The sequence below is a fragment of the Polypterus senegalus genome, chromosome 3 (assembly GCF_016835505.1).
Source record: "Polypterus senegalus isolate Bchr_013 chromosome 3, ASM1683550v1, whole genome shotgun sequence".
Taxonomy (NCBI): Eukaryota; Metazoa; Chordata; class Cladistia; order Polypteriformes; family Polypteridae; genus Polypterus; species Polypterus senegalus.
Genome location: NC_053156.1, coordinates 46,783,054 through 46,808,190, shown reverse-complemented (window position 1 = coordinate 46,808,190; position 25,137 = coordinate 46,783,054). Strand labels below are relative to the sequence as shown.

The 25,137-nt window shown below is 35.4% G+C and overlaps 1 protein-coding gene across 1 annotated transcript; it reads left to right on the top strand.

Moving 5' to 3' along the window:
* The first annotated feature begins 2,133 nt into the window (after nt 1-2,133).
* her1 (hairy-related 1) lies at nt 2,134-24,934 on the top strand. The gene is made up of 4 exons (XM_039749638.1): nt 2,134-2,229; nt 13,655-13,768; nt 18,612-18,705; nt 24,351-24,934. The coding sequence occupies exons 1-4, from the start codon at nt 2,134-2,136 to the stop codon at nt 24,932-24,934; spliced, it is 888 nt and encodes a 295-aa protein (XP_039605572.1).
* Nucleotides 24,935-25,137: the final 203 nt, after the last annotated feature.

The window sequence follows — 25,137 nt, the reverse complement described above, 5'->3', positions numbered from 1 at the left end:
TCGGCAGTCACTGTACCCGCGCACCCCCGACCTAGTGAGAAATTTGGCTCAACTGAGTTTGGAAAGTAGCGATTTGGTGTCATCACACTTCATAAAAGACAAAAAAATGTAGGCTTGAAAGGGTAAAACTGCATTTGTTGCAAAATGTGGTACTTTTCCCATGAGAAACCTTTTGAAAAATCCTTCCCACGACAAAGGAATAGGTGACAGCAATAGATCGAAAGGTTACATTCATTTTCAAGGATGAAATTGATCGGATTTTTACAGTTCCTAAAAACAGTCTTGTGGAATATTGAGGGGTTTTGCAGTTCCTAAAAATAATATTACATTTATATGTTTATTTTCAGCTTTCCTATAAAATCGTCAAGCTTATTTCAGCAACCAAAAATAAAAAAAACTCCATGATTTACAGTATAATGTATATTAACAGCAAAAAGAATTTTACAATTTTATGACAGTAAAATATTGCACCACTTAAAATTAACTCGTTTTAAACCAGCTGCCTGCATGGTTTGCTAACAAGTTTCACAAACACACACACACGCGCGATATAAATAAAAAAAAAAATTATAATGAAAACCTAGGGGTGTTTAAAATTACGTGTGAATAAAATAATACTATAGTATTATTAAATAATATTATTTTCAATATTTACAGATTCTATATTCTTTCTTTGGAATTTATACAATTAATTCGTCTCTAGAAATCTATATTTTAATTTATCTACTAACGTGTTTAATTATACATGGGTTTTCCACCGCAAGCAATTAATGATACAACTTCACAATTAGTAATATAAGCATAATCTCAAGCTTTCAAAATAAATGTAAAGGGCATGCCCATAGATTTTCATTGAATGTGATGAAAACGAGACATCATTGACAAAAAATGTGTTTCGGTTATTTATGTTAAAAGTAACAATGCAAGATAAATACGTAGTTGTGAATACAAAACAAATAATGAACAAATTGCGAGTTGTGTGCTTGTGAGTAAAGGGTTTGGTAGGAGGAATGGCGCGCGCGTGTAAGATTTATCCTCCAATCAAGGCGAAGCAAACAAATGGCAATGACGTGGAATGTTTCGTCACTTACCGTTGTTTCTTGGTATAAAACAGGTGAAACGTCGCGCCGGCCGTCTATTATAAAGATTTTTCCTGTTGCGAGAACTGAGAGCTAGCTCATACTGACTCGAAATCCTCGAAAATAATGAAGACCTCACATGGTACAAAGTTTAAAGAAATGAAGAAAGTAAGTTCTATCTATCTATCTATCTATCTATCTATCTATCTATCTATCTATCTATCTATGACAGTTAATCTTTCTGTAACCTTTCCAACCATTTTGTCTATATACTGAATTTCTGGAATTTATGAATTGGGTGTGATTTATTGACTTCAGGATTTTGAACGGTAGAATTTAAAGGAACATAATTAAATCATAAATATATTCCTGAAGAATAAATAAATCTTACTAGAATGCTATGAGCAAAACTATGATCTGTTGTGTATTTCAAGTATTTCTTCTGTTCACATCTTAATTGCCAGTCAATAGTTCTAATACAATATGAAAAAGTCGATGTATTGTAAAATTCATAGACTGGGAACAAAAAAATATGTCTAGGAAATGTGGATGGAGGAAGTATATATGAAATGTCTTGTATTTCGAGTTTGTTATTTTTACCCCTTGTGTCCGCGGGCTTTATCATGAGAGTTCGATTTCCTTTTACTGCGAATGCAAGATTTTAATTGAGAAGTGAAATGCAGTCTCGCGAGTTTGGTGCCTTCTGCGAGTTTGGTGCCTTCTGCAAGTTTGGATCTTTACTTAGGTACTGTTGCTGTTTCGAAGATAAGTATAGTTACTGCATTTCAAATATACCTGAAACTAAAGTTTACATGAACTTTTTGGACAGAATTCAAATGCCTATGAAACGCAATACAGAAATTATTTATAAAATCACCATAATAGGATTTACTAAATCCAGGTGTGCAAATTATTTGGAATACATTCAACACACTGTTACATTTACCGCTTCGGTTTAGATTAACATTCTTTAATTCGAAATCCATGATTTGTTAAATTAACTTATTGTAGTGTTTTGTCATCAGTATACTCCTTTAATTGTTATATACTACAGATGCTAAAACCATTGGTGGAAAAGAAGAGACGAGATCGAATAAACCAGAGCCTGGAACAACTGAGGACGTTGCTTTTGGATTCCACCAAAGAGGAGGTGAGATAGTGTTCGTTTGTTTTCGTCCCTATTGTTTTTCAAAACAAAAAATAAAGTACATTAATAAATTCAAATTCACATCTATAATATGGTAGCGAGTTATCAGTTGATGCTTTGGCATTTTGAGTATTTTATGGAAAAAAAACTTAAGGACGATCTGGTGAAATCGGCCTTACTTTCATTTCTTTATAGTATGCTATCACCCTCTAGTGGTTTCATTAGATAAGGAAAGCTACTGAAATTTCACCCACTAGGCCCCCATAACGTATCCGTGCCGACTTTTTAAGTACTAATTGCATTTAAACATTATACGGTTTTGTTAAAATATTGATATTATACATAACTACAAATAAGTTTAAATAAATTAATAAAACTATATTAAAATAATTATTAAAAATACTTCATTCAGTTTCAATAAAAATAAAATGTAATATATTAAGAAAAGTGACCAAAGAGATAATTTCGTCAAATTTTGTTTGTTCGTTTACATTAACCAGTAACTCCAACCCCACCAGATAATTGTTGTTAAAACTTTTATCATCCCATTATTAAGTGAAAGTGAAACAACCGAGGAGTTTAGGGAGTTAGTCTCAGAAATTTCACAACTTACTGCATTTTCATTCATTGCCCAATTACATTCTGCACTTTTTCGTGAATGTCGCTTTGGAAATATTTTACATAATATAAACAAAACCTCAGGGAATAATTTAAGGATGCAAACGCAACATTTCAGCTTTTCACCTCTCGTCAGTTTGTTGCCTGTGTGTTGTAGTAGGGGTGCTGAGTACGAAGACTAATGAATGACGCTGTAGCTGTATTGTTATCACCAGACTACTAGACAAGGATGGGATGTTAAAAAGTGTCTGGTGTTTCTGGATTATATCGTGGGAAACAGTGAGCTCCCCTTCTCCCACATCTCGCTGCACACATTTCCATTTTATGATGTGTCTGTGTCCTCTTTAAGAACTTCAAAGGGTCTTCACGCTCGTGCCAGTCTGTTAACGTGAGAAAATTGTGTTCCTCCTTTAATTTAGCATGCAAAAGCGACGAGTGCAAGAATTACTTTAGGGTTGTGCACTGAACGTAATTAAAGGAAACGCTAAAAATGTACCTTCCATTACTTCATGTATATATACACTATTTACTTTTTAAGTGCTGAACGAATATTTTTAAATTTAAAAAGCACATTTTAAATATTCACAAAAATATGAATCACTAAAATTATTTTTTTTACTTTTTCTTTTGTGTCTGAATTTTACTCTTGAAGTTCTTTTTAAGTTAAAATAATGTTTGTAGCCCTGGGATTTCGTTTAATTTTAATGTTAATGTCAACAAACATTGTGCAATTATTTTGGGTAACTGTTTCTTAACTGCCTTCGAAAACTGGTTGGTGCATTTTCAGTAGTGAAGTTTATTTGGTGGGGGTATTTTAAACTTGCATGGATCAATCCAACTGGGCTGTGCACAATTCTCGTTGATATATCCGTTACTACTGCTGCCAGGGTTGTACCAAACTAGTTTGAAAGGATACAGCTGGCCAAAGGTAAGGATTTAAAAGCACCCATATTCCTCTTCTAGCAATTTCGTTTTGAGAATGCTTTTTTTCTGACACTTATAATGACAGCACTATCAGACTGTAGTGGTTTTACAACGACACTAGAGAACTGATACTCAGAATAGATTACATACAGTATGGTCTGATATTCTATTTATAACTGAGGGTAATTTCTACTTGCACTTTTTGTCTTCAGCTTCACACAATTATCTTATGGGCTTGAATATATTTGTATGTATGCGTTTATTGTTGGTTATTTTCCAATTACAGTGTCATAATGTCTAAAATTTAATATTGAAGGCATTCATTATTTATTTAAACGAAAAATATGCTCGCTTAAAAAAAGTTTCAATGGTAAATTATTGGTTGAATATATCATCCATATTTAAGTAATAATTACTTCTTTTTATTATTACATTTATTCATTGTTAAAGTCATCATATTTGTAATATCAAGTTTTCAAAAATTCTAATATAAATTCATATGAATGTATTAAATTGGTGACTCTGTGGTAGCTCTGCTGTCTCACAACAAGGAGGCCAGCGTTCATGTCCTGGCTCCTCCTTGTGTGGACTTTGCATGGTGTCTGTATGGGTTTCCTCTGGATGTTACAATTATCTTCCAAACACATGTAGGATTGGTGATGCTAAATTGGCCTGTGTGTGTATTCATCCTGTGATAGACTGGTGTCCTGTCCAGGGGTTGTTCCTTATTTGTACACTATGCTTGCTCCAAGTTCCCAATGACCCTTCTCAGGATGAGGCAGGTTTGAAAAGTGAACAAATGTGTCAAATCCTAGACAGAACACTATTTGTCTGGAATTTGAAGTTTAAGTTAAGTGAGTTTGAAAATGTTATCTTAAATTGGCGAGTTGAGAAAGAAGGTTGGTGTGTTTTTGAGCACAACGTATTATGGACTGGTACCCAGTCTGGGGTTAGTTCTTGTCTTCTGTCTAGTGGTACTGGGATAGTAAATCTGTGTTACTTCATTACCCTGAAATGGATGTAGCAGGTAACAGACATATCAATAAAATGATATCCATTATTCCATTGTCAGAAACTGACTAATTTAACATAAGGGACATAGAGTTTGGAAACTAGTTTAGTTGAATCAGGTTTAAGGCAGGAGTTTATCTTAGCTGTGGTGTCAGCACCACAGAGCACACTCATTCACAATCTCATACCTGCCCAGTTTAGTATTACTAGTTAAATAAGTACAAATGCCTTCAGGAAGTAAGAGGACAATTAAAGCACCTTCTGGGAATTCACACAGGCACAGAAAGAATGTGCAGAATTCACAAAGACCGTGAATGTTCACATGAGATTTAAGCCAATTTTCCTGCATTTAGTGATGCAGTATTGCTGCTAATTGTACCACATACTGTATATGTACTGTAACTTAACACCACAGTAAAATATTACTGCAAATTAAAATAAACATACTGAAGATACAAAACATTACAGATTGTATAATCAATTTGTAATTAATTATTAAATGTAGACTTTTTATTTTAAATTGATACTATGGATAAAAAAGCACATATATAAGCCAAATTATCTGGCCTATTGCTCCTATGAATTAGAAAAACATTAAAAACATGTGTAATCCCTTTTACAGAATTTTATATATATATAAATTATATATAAAATGTATATCTATATGGCAGCACTGTGGCGCAGTAGTAGAGCTGCTGCCTTACAGTTACGAGATCCGGGTTCGATTCCTGGGTCCTCCCTGTGTGGAGTTTGCATGTTCTCCCTGTGTCTGTGTGGGTTTCTGCTGGGTGCTCTGGTTCCCTCCCACAATCCAAAGATATGCAGGTTGCTTGGATTGGCTCCAGCAGACCCCCTGTGTTTGGATTCAGTGGGTTGGAAAAAGTTGGGGCCAGATCTAATTATGCAGAGTTATGCACAAAGACAATCCTTCATGTCGTCAATTCGCACACTTCGATGGTCCGGGATTTTTCGGGTGATTTTCTATGTAATAAACTTAATAAGTTATAGCGTAATGAAAATTGCCTAATTAGATCTGGACCACCCTATATATATATTCCATTTAGATAAATAGATCATCTTTGCAGTAACTCCTGCAGTCAACTTTACAACAGCTCTTTAAGTTGGTGTTAGGGAAATTTGGGAAGATTAAGTGCTTTCTTTGCATTAATGCAATATTCTGCCATTTGACCAGTGTTGGTCTGGTGTATAGTTTTGAATGAACACCACAGTGCTACAGCATGGCTATATTAAGGCAAACATGTTCACATATTTTGGTATTTGTCCATTAATACATGTTACAGCGGCAAAGCAGAATTCACAAAACATGGGGAGTTGGGTTGGGGGGAGAGTGGGCTGGATACAATTGGCTGGATAAGCCATAATCTGTTTTGAAATTTAGAAACATTTTATAAACCAATTACGGTCCTTCTTGGAGATTAGAGCATCTTGATCCATTGACAATTAATCTAGTGTGTTGGGTTTGTGGGGGATTCCCTTCTTGGAAGTGAGTGGTACAATTCATTTATAATTGAACAAAAGTCTGGGATGGACTTACACGGATCACACAGGAGCATTTGTGGGGGCCTGGCTTCTGAATGGAGGGCCCACATAGCATTTCCACTGATGCTTTATAATTTCATGACTAAGGATATATTAGTATATTAAAGTTGCTCTGTGATGGGATTTCAGCTGTTACTGTGGTTAGCATTTCATTATTCATATACAGTAAGCTAAAGAGAAATTACTCACTAGTGCATTAAATTATTTCATAACTAAAATGGCCCAATCACAATAATTTACACATATTAACTATGTTTTCTTAATATTTGCCTTAAATGGTATATTTACATTTTAAAAAAAAGTTTGTCTGAAAATAAATACAAAATGCACAGTTTTATCCAAGTGTTTTTTTAATCTAAGTATTAAATTTGTGGAATAGGGTCCTATATGCGTAAAATACTCCACACTGACTCTGCCCATAATATCCTGGCCCATTTTCTACCAGAGTCCATTCAATGTAATAAATTACAAAAAATAAGCAGACCCATATAGTTAATGTACTTTTTGTATATTACACGATTAAAATACCTTGATTGAATCATGCACAGACACTCCCCTGCCAATACTACAACAATATGGATACCTTATCATAGGCATCTCTGACTTACCAATTTACATTCCCCTCTAATAAATAAGTAGGACATTATTTTCTGTATTTAAATGAGAGCAGTCATTTTTGTTTGTATAAATACAGTACTATGTCAAGAATTCCTTTAGTAATCACTTTATTAATGCTATTTGCAAGCAATGAATCACTAAATGAAATGCTGTTTCCTCTTGTAAACTTGTGTATAAAAGATTTGAAGAAAATGGAGGGAAAAGCATGTTAGCAAATGCTGCTGCCACATAGCTCTGAAAAACTGTTATGCAGCATTTGTTTATTGTCTTCATGTCTGCATTGGTCTACCTCATGTCTCCGGTTTTCTTACTACATCCCAAAGACATATATAATAGGTTATTTTTTTGACTGCAAATCAGCTCAGGGAGAGGATTCATATGTTAGAGTGCTCAATTGACTGGTTCTATGACCAGCGTTAGTTCTTGCCTTACACCTAAATTTGCTGAAATAAGCTGTGACTCCACTGACTCAAACTTAGATTAAGCATGTCTAGGAAGTAAATGAATAGAACAGAGGTTGGGGTGGATTGTGGGGTCACTCATTTATCATTTTGAAGAAAGAAAGAATTGGTGGACAAGGGGGATATGGCCAACAGCTTTCCAAAAGCAGTAATATTGTTGATGTCAACAATGATTTATTATATAACATTCAATTGAGTAATTAGAAAAATAGCTAGATTTAATAATTTAAATGTGCAGTTCATTTACTTATATTTTAAATACACAAATATAAAAAATGATAAAGTTCGCAATCATGTAGTAAGAAGGCTGAATCCCACATTGCCAATTTTAATACTGTCCTCCTCAAGTCTCCTATACTCTACTGTAGGTGTCTTACAGAAGTTTCACTCATTGCAACTGTTCTTTAAAGGAACACAAAACACATTGCAATTAGAACAAAAAAAATAAGAAATTTGACAAATGAGAGGAGAACTTTCAGTCCATCAAGCTCATTTGTTTAGCTAATAGCTAGAATGTCCTAATTTCTCACCTTGATACGTCTTAAATGTTGTCAAGGTTTCTGGTTCAACTCCATGTCTTTGTAGTTTGTTCCAGCCTCCCACAACTATTTGTATAAAGATGTGCTTCCTGGCTTCAGTCTTAAATGCACTTCTCCTTAATTTCCACTGGTGTCCCCAAGTACATGATTCAAGTACATATCAATGGCTTTGGGAATTTTGAAGATCTGTATTAGCTTCCCACACAGTTTATTTCACTTCAGACTAATCAGGTTTAATTCTCCGAGTCTGTCAAAGTTAGATATGTTCTGGGACACACTTGGTTGCTCTCCTCTTCAGGTGTAGGGGAATTGCACTCAATACTCCACATGCTGTTTCTAGTGCAATTATATTGTCTGAGTATAACGTCATTCAGTTTATATTCAATAGTACTGTATTTATGACATAACCTAAAATTGAGTCTTACCATTATTAAATAAGATGAGTTGGTTTTTCTATTAACTAATATCAAACCAACATGAATCTCCATGAAAAACAACTAATGTCCAGTTCTTACTTTATTTCTTATTAGTTTTATGTATTTATTATTATTATTATTATTATTATTATTATTATTATTATTATTATTATTATTATTTGCATTGCTCATTTATTGCGGAGAAAACTCAAATCTGGGTCTAACTCAAACTGATTTAGGGAAACCAAGACTTAACTGAAAAGTCAAAATTCTACTATTGTATCCCACTGGGCTCAGGTAGGACAGAAAACCTTTATGGCAGAAAACATTTCTGTGGCACAATTAGAGCCACCAATTCTACCTAAGTTGCTTAACTTTAGAATGTGGGTGGAACACTGGAGTACTTGGAGAAAAACTAAGCAGACAAACAGAGAAAATGCTGTAATTACAGAATTCTAATGCATTTCTTCAAGAGAAACTTTTATAACAAGCTTTCATTATTTTGGTACAGTACTGAATTGCTGTCCAATTATATGTGCATACCTATATGTCTGTATCAGTGTATTAAAAGACCAGACTAGACAAGGAAACAACAATGATCCCTTTTATAGTTTTGGTAACACTTTAGTTTAGGTACTGTGAAAATTAATCTATTGCCCATTTACTCTTATGTAACAAGACATTAACAAAAGATTCTTTTGCCCAACTACACTAGTAAAGCTTCAGTACAGTTGTTATTCATCTCTGGTAATAGTGGCATATTCCTTTATGAAAATAAAGGATTTCCAGATCTTATATTGAAGTAGGCAATTTCAAGAGAAATATGTCTCACTTAAGCTACCTCTCACCATTCCAAAGGGAAGTTATTTGACTAGTACACATGTACAAATGAATAACCACTTTATTGATGTTTTGTGTTATTAACATTAAAAGAAAACTTTGCTAAGGTCTTGTTACATAAGAGTAAATAAGTAACTGATACATTTTTGCAGCACCTAAACTAAAGATGACCATTTTTTTATGTTTAAAATTAACTGACATGTCCTTAACTAAAGCTCAGGGTATCTACAGAACCTTTTTTAATTGAAGTTAATTGTTTATACATAATGAAAAACAAATAAAAATCACAATGTGCTGAGAATGCAAGTGAACCTGTTAAAATGTTATCTTACTTATATAAACACGGAATATATGAGTCTCAGTTCAGTCTTATTAATAAATAAATCACGAGTAAAACTGAAAAACTGCATTCTTATTTATTGAATTTTACAAAAAACAATAAAAATGCACATTCATGTGAAACATTATTACATATCTTTTTAAATCATTAGCCAAAATCTTTATAGCTTACATCAAGTGTGTCAAACTATGTGTAAATGTTTGAAAATCATTAAAAAACAGTTTAAAGACTGAAATGTTACTTAAAAATAAAAATATAAAATAGATTTAAGTTAAAAAAAATACATGTGAGTAATACCATATCAATCCAGGATTGACAGAGAATCCCAAGATGCACAGAAGTCATCCTTGCATCTGAAAGTGAATGTTAAAAGAAAGTTAAAGGTAAGCATTCCACAATCCAAAGGATTATTTACAAGTAAGACCACTGCGAGTCTACTATGAACTGATCATCTCACCAAATTCAATGGCCAAAGGATACTCAAGGAAGTTTGAAGAAGAAAACAAAAACAGGTTAACATCAACACAATCAATGTCAAGATGCATTAAACTGTTGTCTGAATGTGGCCAAGCTTGGTCTATAAGGGAGAGGAGAAAAGAAGATAATATATAACTGCTGTTTGGTAGAGCTGTTATTTTACCACAATGGCATTATTTTTGCACCAGAAAACAACTGCTTTTGAACATAAATCATTAATTCCTTTTGTAAAATAAGGAGGTAGATGCATTGGGGTTTAGGACTACTTATTTGTGTAAGGCATTTAAAAGCTTGTTCAATTTCAGTGAATCGAGAATTCATGAACATAATGTGAGGGACTTTGTCAAAAGGCTGAAAAGTGGCCTTACAAATCAAAATTGATGAATAATACTCAGGGAAGTGCAAAACAGACATTTTCATGAAAAATAAATTGAGAGTTTTGGAATGTGTGATTCATATTTCACATCTAAATCCTATTGAAAGGATGTGTGTTACTGGAGGCAATTACCAGGTATTGAGGCAAGAGGTGCTGAATATGTAAATGACAAGTACAATCTTTCAGTGTTACTTAAGTCACCTTAATCTATTGATAGAACTGAAATGAGTATCAGTTTTCTGTGTGGATTTACCCAGACTGTCTCAAATTGGTGGCAACACAATATAAACAATACGGCAACAGTTATTTGTTATGGCTATTTTTTCAGATTAATTACTTTTGTTTAATTGGACTGCCTTTTTCAGCTACTAACATCATTTAGAAGCTTTATTCTGTGTTAGAACATTTCTGTACTCAGTTTAGTTTAAACATAACATAACAAAACATTCTTAAACTCACCTGTACCTATTCAAGCTAAAGATAGATAGACGGGGGCATTCAATCACATCCCAAAGATATGGATGTTTGTTGGCAATTCTAATGTGGCCCCATCAGCGTGCAAGTCTAAGTGTGGGTGTGTGTATCTGTGTATGTGTGAGTGGGCCCTGAGATTGACCTTTACTGTCTGTGTCCTGCACTGCCTATGACGTTACTAAGATAGGTTACTTCTCCTTACTTCGGAGAAGCAAGTATGAAAATGTCATGTCAGATTAAATTGTTGTAAGTAAAAGCTATGCTAGCTACTGCAATCTAATAAGTTGATGATTTTTGACAGACAGATGGTTCTGGATGTTTCAGTTTCAAGCACTGTGTAGAAACAAAAGCAAGAATCATGCGTGGTCAGCCATTCATATTTCCTTGCACTTAAATATTACCAGGGCTATGAAGGGCTCTGCTCTGCTTTGCGATACTGAATCTTGCACAGGCAGTGACAGAATGTAGGAAGCTCAAAATATTGTCTAAACAGATTGTTTTGTCCTTATTTGTTTAAATCATTATTAAGGGAATAGTCCGCCCAGAAAGAGATTGATAGATACCAGTAGATAGACAGACAGACAGACAGACAGACAGACACAGACAGACAGACAGACAGATAGATAGATAGATAGATAGATAGATAGATAGATAGATAGATAGATAGATAGATAGATAGATAGATAGATAGATAGATAGATTATTAATCCCCAAGGGTAAATTCACATACTCCAGCAGCAGCATACTGATAAAAACAATATTAATTAAAGAGCAATAAAAGGTGAAGAGTGTGAGGCAGGTATAACAGTCTATAATCTTGTGTTATGTTAATGTTTACCCCCCTTCCCCTAATGGAATTGAAGAGTCATATAGTGTGGGGGAAGAACAATCTCATCAGTCTGTCAGTGGAGCAGGACAGTGACAGCAATCTATCGCTGAAGCTGCTCCTCTGTCTGGTGATTATACTGTTCAGTGGATGCATTGGATTCTTCATGATTGACAGGAGCCTGCTCAGCACCCGTCACTCTGCCACAGATGTCAAACTGTCCAGCTATGTGCCTACAATAGAGCCTGCCTTCCTCACCAGTTTGTCCAGGCGTGAGGTCTCAGTCTTCTTTATGCTGCCTCCCCAGCACACCACCGCGTAGAAGAGAGCGCTCGGCACAACCAATTGATAGAACATCTGCAGCATCTTATTGCAGATGTTGAAGGATGCTGACCTTCTGAGGAAGCATAGTGGGCTCTGTCCTCTCTTGCACAGAGCATCAGTATTGGCAGTCCAATCCAATTTATCATCCAGCTGCACTCCCAGGTATTTATAGGTCTGTACCCTCTGCACACAGTCACCTCTGATAATCACAGGGTCCGGGAGGGGCCTGGGCCTCCTAAAATCCACTACCAGTTCCTTGGTTTTGCTGGTGTTCAGTTGTAGGTGGTTTGAGTTACACCATTTAACAACGTCCTTGATTAGGTTCCTATACTCCTCCTCCTGCCCACTCCTGATGCAGCGAACATTTGCATGTGGCAGGACTCCGAGTTGTATTGGAAGTCCGATGTATATAGGCTGAACAGGACCGGAGAAAGCACAGTCCCCTGCTGCACTCCTGTGCTGCTGACCACAATATCAGACCAGCAGTTCCCAAGACGCACATACTGAGGTCTGTCTGTAAGATAGTCCACGATCCATGCCACCAGGTATGAATCTACTCCCATCTGTCAGCTTGTACCTAAGGAGCAGAGGTTGGATGATGTTGAAATCGCTACAGAAGTCCAGAAACATAATTCTTACTGCACCACTGCCTCTGTCCAAGTGGGAGAGGGATCGGTGTAGCATGTAGATGATGGCATCCTCCGCTCCCACCTTCTCCTGGTATGCGAACTGCAGAGGGCTGAGGGCGTGGCGGACCTGTGTCCTCAGGTGGTGAAGCAGCAATGTTTTTATAGAGTTTTTATTATGTTACTTATGTTACCACATGTACTTTGTAGTGGTGGTGGAGAAAAAATTTCAATGTCATGTTTTCTTGTAGAATAGAGAAAAAAAGTTTATGACATAACCAATGCTGTACAATGGCAAATCATGTGAAAACGTCCATAAGAAAAAAAAAATCTTGTGTTACTCGTGTCACATAATCCATATGTCAGTTACCCAGTTGTATGTTGAAAACATATAAAACACAAGCTTTTTTGCTAATATTGTTCAATAGTTACTCATGAATAATCCACAAAAATCATAAACACGAAACTAAAACCTCATGGGTTTGTATCACTTTGGCAAATGAAAACTGGACGTTTGACCAAAGAATGATGGACATGTAAATTATGTGACACAAATAATGTGAGATTTTTTGTGCATTTTTAATATTGTTTGATGTTGTCCAGCGCTGGTCACCACCCACTTTCTTTTTTCCATGGACATTTTTCACATAGTTTCCCATTGTACGGCATTGGTCAGTGTTGGTTTCTATTATGTCAAAACCTGTTTTCTCTCCATTCTGCTTTTTTAAACACCACTACAAAGTACTTGGCATAAGTAACACATTTAAAAAAAATATAATCTTTGGAAGGAATAATACTTTAAGATGGACACACCCTTCCTGTTTCCCTAGATGCCTAGAATGAAGAAATTAACATGGTCCATATTTAAGTTTGACTTTATACAATTTGTCTTTTTAAAATTGAATTAGGGTGGTAGTCAAAGCTGTGTGCTGTAGGTGGTAGTAAACTGTATGTTGGAGCTGTTCTCTATTTTTTTAACTCCCAAATAATTTATTCAGGCTAAGACGTGGCCAAGGATACCTGGAGCTTTAACAGAAAGACACATGGATTCAAGGATAATTGGGGCCACCTGTGGAAGGTGTAAGGAGGCCATAGGGCTTCCTAACTCCAAGGTAAAGGTCTACAATTACTGCAAGAAGTATAAGAGGGCACCCTAATGTGTCATCTTTAGAATATGGAACAACATTCCTGAATGAATTGTTGGCCATTTTGAAAGTCAAGAGTTTGGGGCCTCTTCAGTTTTCCCTACTTTTCAAAGCCTATATTTAAATGAATATGAATTTTGGTCTCTAAACTCAGATAAATTCACATGCTTGACAGGTCACAAACCATCCTCTAAGGAAACAGAAATGCAGCATGCTGTAACTCTACATATTCATTAGCTAATACTGTAGGTAGCTGTTAATTTTATTTACTTGTAATAAATAAAAAATGATGTGGAGTACTTGGAGAGTGTTATTTAGTGTTCATGTTTATTTGTAAGGTTACCCTATATTGTCTTCTGCTGTAAAGAGTTGAGCCTATTTAAGGATCATCATGAAAACTATTTCTTTACTAGTTTTAATTTAACAGCATGCTAGACATATAAGTAGAAAGCCAAAAATTAAAGTTGAAAAAAGTTGACAATTTAATTGATAATGCACATTACTTGTTTATGGTACGTGACAATATACCAATAACTTATTAATAGCCACTAATAAATAACTTTTTTATATTTTTCCTTTACAAATTTAAACTTTCTGCTTAGTACAGTCTAACCGGAGTCTGTATTTTCTAAATATAAAATCTGCATAATGTCTACCATTTTCAACATTTTTGTTTTTTTCTACAAATGACTATAAACCAGGTAGAACTGCAAAAAATGAAAACACATCAATGCATAAGGTGTTGCAGTGGCACACTGGTGAGCGCTACTCACTGCACTAATGCTACATCATTTCATCATTGGTTTAACTATTTTCCAGATTTACTCAGGTTAGCTGATTTCCCCCCAAATCCTTCTCCTCCACTCTCTGTCCATTTGGATAAGACCCGTTCTTTTCAAATCATCTGACACCACCTCCAACCATGTCTTCTTTGAGATTCATCTGGATCTAAGTTCCTACACCTCCATCATAATACACCTCTTCTCCCAATCATCCACTGCCTTTCACTCCATATGCACAAACCACCTTAATGTGTTTTTACACAGCACAATACCTATTGCCTCCACTCCGACTCTTTCTCCTAACTCAGCATTCATCTGCTCAAAAGAAAATTAGAATAATGAATACTAGTACTATAAATTTAAAATTTCCCATAATACAATCATCATACATCTTAAAATAGTCATATAAATTAAGTTCTAAAGATGCTAGAAGATGTTAGGTTATATAGCACAATATGTAAAGTACAAGTCAAGGGAGGTTGTGCTTAAGATATGCAACACACTAGTGAGTGGGGTCCTTTGTCTATGGGGCATCTGTTGGTGAAGAGAGATTCACTAATCATCATCAAGTCCTTCCGTGAGAACCCTAAATACAAAGAGGACTGTTTCATTTATGTGAGGTAGTATGTCCAGAGAGGACTGGGTGGTCTCATGGTCTGGAATCCCTGCAGACTTTATTTTTTCCTCCAGCCGTCTGGAGTTTTTTTTTTGTTTTTTCTGTCCTCCCTGGCCATCGGACCTTACTCTTATTCTATGTTAATTAATGTTGACTTATCTTATTTTCTTACTGTGTCTTTTATTTTTCTGTTCTTCATTATGTAAAGCACTTTGAGCTACATTTTTTGTATGACAATGTGCTATATAAATAAATGTTGTTGTTGTTAATTATGCTTTTACAGCCTTTTGAGGAGAAGTTTCAATGTTAGTAGTAATGGTGAATAGTACATACAAGTGAATTCTGCACATGTGACAATATTGTTCCAATAAACCTTCAAACTCTACAAATCTGACACAAAAACACAGCAACAATAGGGAAATGCTAAAGAAGTGTGACTAGGCTGATTGTGATACAGAAAGATATGAGAGATAAAGAAAGACTAAATAATCCTGAAACCTTTCAGTCAGTCATGGTGCAAGGCTTTTGTACTGTGTTGGCAAGCACATCAGTGGGCCTTCCACCAATGTGCACACATCACACATTGCACAACACTTCCTAGAAGTTAATATATTTAATAAAACTTCTTATCATATATGGGCGAACATCTGATTTTAGAACTAATGTGGATCAATGGTGTTTCCCATGTGTGAATGATGGTTTTAAGTTAGAATTGATAAATTTCAATGGGCAACTGACACTGTCATTTTCATCACTCGCTGCATGTTTATTTCTCTCTGGTTGTTATAGTTTTCATCTTCATCTGTTGCGCTGTTTTCAGTGTTACTAATTTGGTTTTCATCTTCGTCATCATCATGTCAGTTGTCCTTCATCCTCTTACACATTTCTGTTATTTGAACAGTCTCCTTTTATTCAGTGGACAATCCATCTCTCTCATCTCATTACTTTCTTCTTCATACACTTTGTTAATGCATCTTTGACTAGACAGAGTTAATCCTTGGCTTGAAGCAAAATAAAAAAAATATGGAAGTAGAATCAAAATGTAAGCAACAGAGCCAGACTTGTGTTTATCCATTTTCTAGAAGGATAGCATTTGTGGGAATAATCTTTTGGAGACATAGTGTGGTAATACAATCAAAATGTACCTATCTTTAAATTCATTAAACTGAACTCATTAGGATGGGGCTTGGGGTGAAACCCCTCAACCCTTCCCCCTCCACACACACACAACCCAACCACCTCACATGAAGTTTTCATTTTTATCTCAGTGGAGCTTAAGAGGTAAAATGATTGAAGTACTTAAATCTATGAAGGGAACTGTTACAATGGATCCAGTCTGTTACTTTAAATAGAATTCTTTATCAAGAAAAAGTACAAATAGGGAAAATTGAGCTTTTGAGGTTAAATGGCCTGTTCTCATCATATCATTCTATTGTTAATTAATGAAAAATTTAATTTGACCTAGGGCATATTTGTATGCGGTGGTGTTGCTGCTTTTTAGTCTTGGCTTTGTATTTTTGAGGGCTTCCAATAGACATGATGACTTCCTCATGACATTTTTAAGACAGATTGTTCAATGACTGGCAATCTATCTTGTCCATCCATTTTTTCCCTTATGGTTTTAAATATACATGGTTTAAAACTTTTAATTGTTACTAGTTTAAAGGAATACTCCACCCAAAAATTGTCTTTTTTTTAAAAGTTGCTTACCCGGCCTCCCCCTTGATATATAGCGCCAAGAGTTTTGTCTTCAATTCAAAAGCATAACCCCAAGTGAAAGAGTTTCCAAGTCATGGACTTCTTTCTCTTTACTGGAGGAACTGATTTATCACTATTTTAGCTGAAAATGCATTCATTGTGCTCCTTTTCAGTATATGACTTGACGTGGATTATTAGACACAAGTAATGTGAGCTTTTTTCATGAAGGTACTGATATTGTTTGATGTGGTCCAGTATTGGTCATTGCACACTTCTATTAAAGCATTAACTTTGTTAGCTCTGTTCTGTATGAAAGCATGTGATCACAACACTCATCACTATAAACTACATGGGGTAAGCAACATTTTAAATATATCATTTTGGGTGAGGTATTCCCACACAAATAACACAATGCGTTTTATACATAGTTTTTGCTTATCCAGCAACATTCTCTCTACCACACACACAGTGCTCATTGCACATATCTTGTGGTTAAACCTTTAGTTCTTTATTTTGTACATTAATCTTCTAAAGAATATTCTAGTAAAAATATGAATTCTGCCTGAACCAGATCTCTATTGCAGGATACATTTACATGTATGAAGATTGATATTCACAATAAGCCAATATTCCAACCTGAAATATTCCTGCAGTATTATACATTTGCATGTATGAAGATTTATATTCACATTAAGCCAACATACCAACATAAAACATTCCTACAATATTTATTTAGACAGCTGAAAAAAGCAAAAGCCAGACAATGTAAAAGGCAGTTAAGTAATCATTTCTTCTGTTGTTTTTTACAGTTCTCACTATAACAGCACTGTCCCCATTAGCTGTTATTGATTTTAAAATAAATATGTGCAGTGGAACATATGTTTACAAAGTTCTCCCTCTTCTTGTCTATATGAGAGGTGGGGTTTTGAAGGTGTTGGTCATAGTCTTTTTCATTTTATATATATATATAATGTGCATTGTAATAAACACTGTATTTTATCCTTCTGAAATTCTACAGTCACCAGCTTTTAAATCATAATAAAAAGTATATACCATGAACTTGCTGGGATAAATACTCAATCATACAGCCTCAAAAGCAATTGCATATGTTTGTACCATAAATACATTAGCATAAGTAACAGATTCAAGATAGCTTTTCTAGGTTGAAGAAGATACAGATAGACATTTAAGTCTTATTTATTTATTTGGAGTATCATGATCAAGATGATCAAAATCTTCAGGATGATAAAAAAAAATACTTTTATAATATTAATATCATGAAGATGATATTTTGGCCCTGTCATTATGTTGTTTTTGGTACAGTAGAGCAGCAATTGAGACTTCCACTTAAGCAGTACTTGGAACCCTGATCAGCCTTGTGCCTCATGCTACTGAAATAAGTTCAAGCCCCTCATGGCTCTGTAAAATATATGAATGGACAGTTATTCTCAAAAGGATGATCATCCTTTTAATTACATACAATATATAAATTAATCTGCATATTTAGATATTTTACATTACTGTTAACTTGATCACACTTTTCGTTATGATAATTCTTCCTATTGTACAAGAATGTCTTTTTTTCAGATTTTTTAATAGATTTCCACTGCCAGAAGGAAATATTTGCACTATTTCCTTGTAGTTTAAATAAGTATAATTGAAATAGTTACGATATTACATTTTGAGTGTGTTGCTAATCAGTGTATCTTTTCAGAGATTTCAAAATCCTAAACTGGAAAAGGCAGAGATACTGGAGCTGACAGTACAGTATTTGGAGAAAAAAGGATTCAGCAATACCAAGTCCAAAGGTAGGATGGCTTCTATAAAGATTTTTAGCTTTTAATTGGGTAATAATAATTTTTTGTTCACTTTATTTCTCAGTTATAGCTTCACTGAGACAATGCTCATTATTTTAAAATGCATTTATTAGGAGTCAACTATTATTATAAACACCACTGCAAACTGCTTATTTAAACTGTTACGAATGATGCAGAATCAAAAGTACACATTAATTGGCACAATAAAAATCCACACAACAGACTAACACCTGGTTAGGTTTGGTTCCCAACATATCCCAAATGCACTCTGAAAATGTGCTATTTCCCAATTACCCTGTGAGCTCATATTACCAATAAACAGTAAATGCCAAAATATTATAAAAGTTAAAAGTACAAAGTTAACTGAAACACTTTGGGTAGAGTTTTCACATCTAGCACTTCAAGTAAATAAAAAGCGTGCTAGTATTGTTACTAACAGTTTATAAGTCAGGGGACAAATGAGGATCTTCATTCTTATTGTAAATGTCAAGATAGACAGAGTCTTATGATTCAAGATAAGAGAGAGACCAGTCATGGAACTTGAAATTTTATCTTTATGGATTCAGACTCATTTCATTCATGTGTATGACCAATACATCCTAAACCTGTTTCCTGGAACCTCAGTGAATTTAAATTTCTTTATTAGTTATTTAAAAGTCATACACTTTTTTGTCTTTTACTAAGGTTAGCAGGGATATATTTTACAACAAGGCAGGTCCTCAATTTAAGATTGTATTAGTTTATACTCCAGCTCCTTGCATTCCTGATCCCTAAGCAGGGAAATTAGTAGAAAATTAATGTATGGACCAAACAGAACCCAAAGGAATAATGGAATGAAACTCAATGCATAGATTTGCAAATATGACATCTGTGGTCACATTTCAAATATTTGTTTGCCCTCATTTAAGATTCTTTGATCCTTATTATTTTTAATTCTCTCCCTCATTTAATTATACCCACAACAAACACAAACATGTAAACGGCCAGGCTGCATACAGAGGAACAGTCTTTTGCCTTTAATTCTAAGTGTATGAGATAGTTCTTCAGAAAGCAAGCTAAATTAAAAAATAAAATGTATTTAAAAAGAAATATGAGAAAAAAATCTTACTAAAATATTACAAAAGCAGACCTACTTTGATGTACAAACCATGCAGACATCTTCACTACAGTTGTGAATAAAGCAACTAAAGTCTGCATGGGTGTTTCTGATATGGCAGACAGAAAGCAAAACCCAAGATGCCTTAAGCCGATGTTACATTACACAAGTTCTAGTCAAAGGGTATGTCAGATTGCACTGCAGTCAGTACTTCAGTTGCTTATCCCTTTTCAGACCATGTCAGTTTACATGACTGAAAATTGCAGGCCATGTTCAGTTTAGCGACTATGTGCCAACATTTCAGCACAGTTTTGCTCAGCCCTTTCTGTAACAGTCAATAACGTGCTGCATGGCCGAGCTAGTTATGTACAAAGGGTTAACAAATAGGGAGAGTTCATTTGCAATCTCTTCCCCTTTTTCTTTTTTCCATTTTGTCATGGTTCATAAAAGACATCAGGCAGACAAGCTTCTCTTCTGTTAGTGAGGTCCAAAACACCCACATTCCTTTTACCTTGTCGCTGCATTATACGCATTTTGTTGTCATCCACACAGAGCCTGCCCCTATAACATTAACAAAGTAAGTTATGAACTAGCTGGAGTGAGTTGCTGGGCATGTCATATTATGCGACTGATTTCATCAGTGCGACTACCTCCAACTTGCTAAGATTATGTAAATGAACTCTGTGACTGAAAATCATGAAAAACTCATCTAATGTAACATGGCCTTTAGGATAATGTGTATTATCCAAGTACAGGGATGCATACTCATATACATATAGAAAACGATTTAATTTGGACATCAGTATTGATGATGGTATTCATCCAAAGAACTGTCCACAAACCTCCAAAACTGTGTGTCTGCAAGAATTAGTTTTGACTGTCCATGTGCTACAAATGACACACACATATATCACATAGTCCTAAAGAGAAACATACTTGTGCAAATGGTGCAGAAACCATAGACCTGAAAATGTAGTATGACTGTGCAGGTGCGCACACTTCATGTCTACTAAATTAAGTCAAAGCCCTAATTAAATATCTAAAGGCAAGTGATTCAGTAGTTAGACAAAGCAAAGCCCAGAATTAAAATTGGTAACTCTATCAACAACTAGCCAAGAACTTTTAGAGTGTAAACCACAAAATTTCTATTTCATTTTCCTTGTGAAAATATTTATTCATTCTCATTGTGAAATCTAGAGTCACTTAGTTCTCCAACAACTGAAATATGAAGTATTTTCTGAAGCCAATAAATCAGGTTTGAGGTTGAAGAGAGTCAAAGACTGTCCCCAGTAACATTAGCTACAAAGTCTGGGCTAGATGCCATTACATTGAAAGGCACACTTGAAAACACACACTAAACCAATTACCTAATCTGCAGGTCATGGGGACTTCCAAAAATATAAACATGCATATTGGAAGAATGTGCATACACCACATAGATAGGAACATGGGCAGGATTTTCATTGGGTCTCCAGATGCTGTTCCAACTACTACAATACTCAAAGATTAAAGATGAGGAGTGGTGAAATATCATTTTGCCATATTAGTAAAGCACCAAACCATTCTGAACATGGAATCTGTTATGTGATGGTTGAGTGTGAAGATTGACTACACAGGATTACATATAAATTGGGACTAAGATCTTTACTAGACTGCATGAGCCTTTGGTTAAACAACTGTTATATTTTCAGTAAAATTTCTTTCCTAACTAAAAGAAACTAGTGTTTACTTACTATAGTGCACGACAGATCATCACTGTTTTAATGTGAAATCCATTGAAAATTACATTTATTTTTATAAGACTTCTCACATTGAAAAGTTGCAATCTCTATATAGTACACCACTGAAATTCGCGGGGTTCCTACAGAACCCATGAATTGTGAAAAACCGCAAAATATGGATGTGGTTAAAAAAAATGCCTCTTTTTATGGTTTAAACCCTAAATATGCTCCCAAAACATTTTAATTTCATTTCAACCTCAGCTTAAAAAAAAGAATGTAAAGGTAAACCCATATACTGTACAGTACTGTACTGATATGTCACCCGCAGTGCTAGAAAGTAAAATACAGATGTTACCGCTATATGTACTGTAATTCATGCAAACACAATTTCATTGCTAGAAGCCTTAGATGGTGCAGGGCGTTTCAATGGCATCTTGGGGCTTTAACCCTTAAATTGCCACATACTTGGGGGTTAAAGCATCCCTGGACGCCAAATGCTTTTTTGCTGCATTTTTTAAATAAAGTCACAATTCACAAAGAAAAAGTGGAATTTTAATGGAACACATTTTTTTCATGCAAAGAGCATCATAATCACTGCAACAATGATCATTTTACACAATGCCAATGAACTGTAAAAACAATTTTAAAAAACTGCTGGAACAATATGTACATGGTGCAACTGACACCATTGATGAAATTCAGTAAATCACCGAGCCAGCTGCGCTTGAATTAGCTGCATGAAAGCACACAGAGGTAAACACTGACGCTAGCAGGCTAGTCTAGTGCAGCAGCTTAATCCCAGAGACAGTGAGGCTGCAGTGCTGCAGGGACCAGCAGTGGTCATGAGCTGGCTGCTCAACAAATGTACGGCACTGACTAATCAGCTCCTACTGGCGGTTTAAGAATTAAGAAGAACAAAACACAAGAACACTCAGCTGGAGATGCGTCACAGGGCAGCAGTCAATCAGCAGCAAGAAGAAATGAAAAATGCTGTAGCAGTCCGGAGATTCACACTGTCAAGAAGATGGTGAATTATTTATTTTTATGGTGAAGATTCCAGGGATGCACCCAGCCTTGACCCGACCTTCACGCACTCACAAACAGAGACAAAAACAAAGCAAACCAGTAATCAAACAGCAAATAAATAATGTAATGAAAACAACAATACCACCCCTGTTCCCCTTACGTCGATTATACATTAAATACAACAAAGCATCAACAAAACACACACAGTAAAGGCCATGAAAAATGGCAATGGGTGAAATGTAATGATGAAGAAAGATAGCCCAGAGATCCGCATGTTGAATGGGAATATAAAGATAGTCCTACCAGTATTTCCTGAAATGGTGAAGACGGGTGGACGGGTTCAGGAGCACTCCTTTCTTCGCAGGATAGCGATGAATCCACTTACAGTCCTCATGTACACAGGCAGACGGCAGACAATCCAGACCCCAACTACGAAACGATCCAGGACAAAATGAATAAGTACAGGTAACCCAACAGAAGGCAGGCTGAGAGACAGGAACTTGAAACACAAATTACAAAATTCTATTGGCTACTTTCACCATCCCAAGCTGCATTTTCCTCAACGGTTGCTTCCTGTTCTCTCTACAGTGCAGTATTGCCAAGAAAAAAGCCATACAAAATTGCGGAGGGTATTTACGGTTTCCACTAACAATTATTAGTGAAGTTCTAAGGAAAAATCCACGAACGACTGAGGCCGCGATCCCTGAACCACGTCTTTGTGGGGGTCTACTGTGTATTAACAAATCTAGCAATATACAAATAAAACAAGTTTACCAGTTTACATTTGAACCCTGCCTTATACAAGATGTTCCTAGTGCTTCCCATGATCATAGATTGGAATAAATAGGTTCTAATAATTGATTCAATGAAAGGAAAACATCAAAAACACCATGCAAAAATGTAACAGTGTTTAAACATCTACGTGGTAATATAGACCAAGCTAGCAATGGAAGAGAAGAAAATAACTCCAGCCTTTGAAGTCCCCAGTGGAAATTAAACACTTGAGATTTACAGTCGTTAGATTAAGATAAAGTCATGTCATACCTGTTAACGTTTTTAAGCAAGATGTTACTAAATGTCAAACATTAAGGTAGAAAAAAATATATATTTCAGAAAAATATTCACTGTAGATGTTTCCAAAAGTGTTTGCATTTTGCAATCCTTTATTGTCAGCATATGGTATTACAATCCAGTCATTATTAATTGAGGCAAAATTTATAGAAAAATGTGTTCCCTTTGAAACAAAACTCTTTAATTAATTTCTGTAATTATGCTGCTGTTTTATTATACAGGCAAGAAACTTTAGCTAAGCAGGTAATATGGTCTAGTTGCTAAAACACTGCACCTTAAGCCACAAGGTTGCCAGGTCAGTTCTGTTGCAGAGTCATTTTTGTTTGCATTTGCTCCAATTATAAAGAAATAGAGAATGTGTATGCATATACATGTGTGACTGTGTGCATGTGTGTGTGTGTGTGGGTAAGAGAGTGTTACCATAGCACAATATCCATTATGTTAAGGTGGGTTATAACATGAAGGCTGTTTCCTATATCTGGGTTATCCACATCCTGGCTAAGTATTTAACTGCAGTCTCATTTCATTTCCTATATGGCCACAAACCAAAAGACACAGTTGCATTAAAGTTTTAAAACAATGTTTTATCACAGACTAATGAAGAACATCAGTTCTATAATGTAAACTCAAATTTTAGACCTGAATGAAATATTAAAAGGACAGCAACTGCATATTGGATGTCCTGCTTTAAATAAATGCAACCTTGTTTCTTTATCTGTCAGAATATCTGCTTACTGAGGATCCAGCAAACCCAAGACAAACTGAAAACTATGAAGCCGGATTCAGAGAGTGTTTCTTTCAGGTGACAAACTTCATGAGAAACGTTGGCCCTTCCACGCAGGCAAATTTCATGGAGAGCTTCCAGCAATATATTGCTTCACAGAACTGCACCGTGACAGCTATGCCTCATCATGAATTTTATCTGCCAACACAAGTGAATATGGTCCCCTGTGCTTGTTCACATGAGGACAATGCTGCCCAAGAAATGCTCCAGCATCAGCTGGATATCTGGAAACAAACAGCTGTGGGGCTGCAGTTTCCAAACCAGGACCCTTCATCTTCAACTCAGGTGGGGCACTGCTGTCCCACTTTTTCTCTCCCATCGTACACACCACAATCAAGCTTTCCAGTTTCCCCTTCCAGTAAAATCAGCATGCCCAATGTACAATTTTGCTCGCCTGGTCACATAAATTCTCTACCAACTGCATGCTGCATGAGCATGACTCCAAATCAGGCACTAACACTTCCTGCTGGCTCTTCAACCAGCCCAGTTCATTCTCAGGCAATTTGGAGGCCTTGGCCTTGAAATGAACAAATGATTGCAAGACGCATGAGAGTGTATTATCATGTATATATGTACATAAGAGTCTATACTAAAATATATACTGTACATAGTGCTATGTCAATAACTGAAACAATAAGTATATAGAAATATACTCTGTAAATAAAAAATGTAGTAAACTTCAGGATTGGTTGTCTGTGTGAGCAAGCCCAGGTGGCAAATATTCT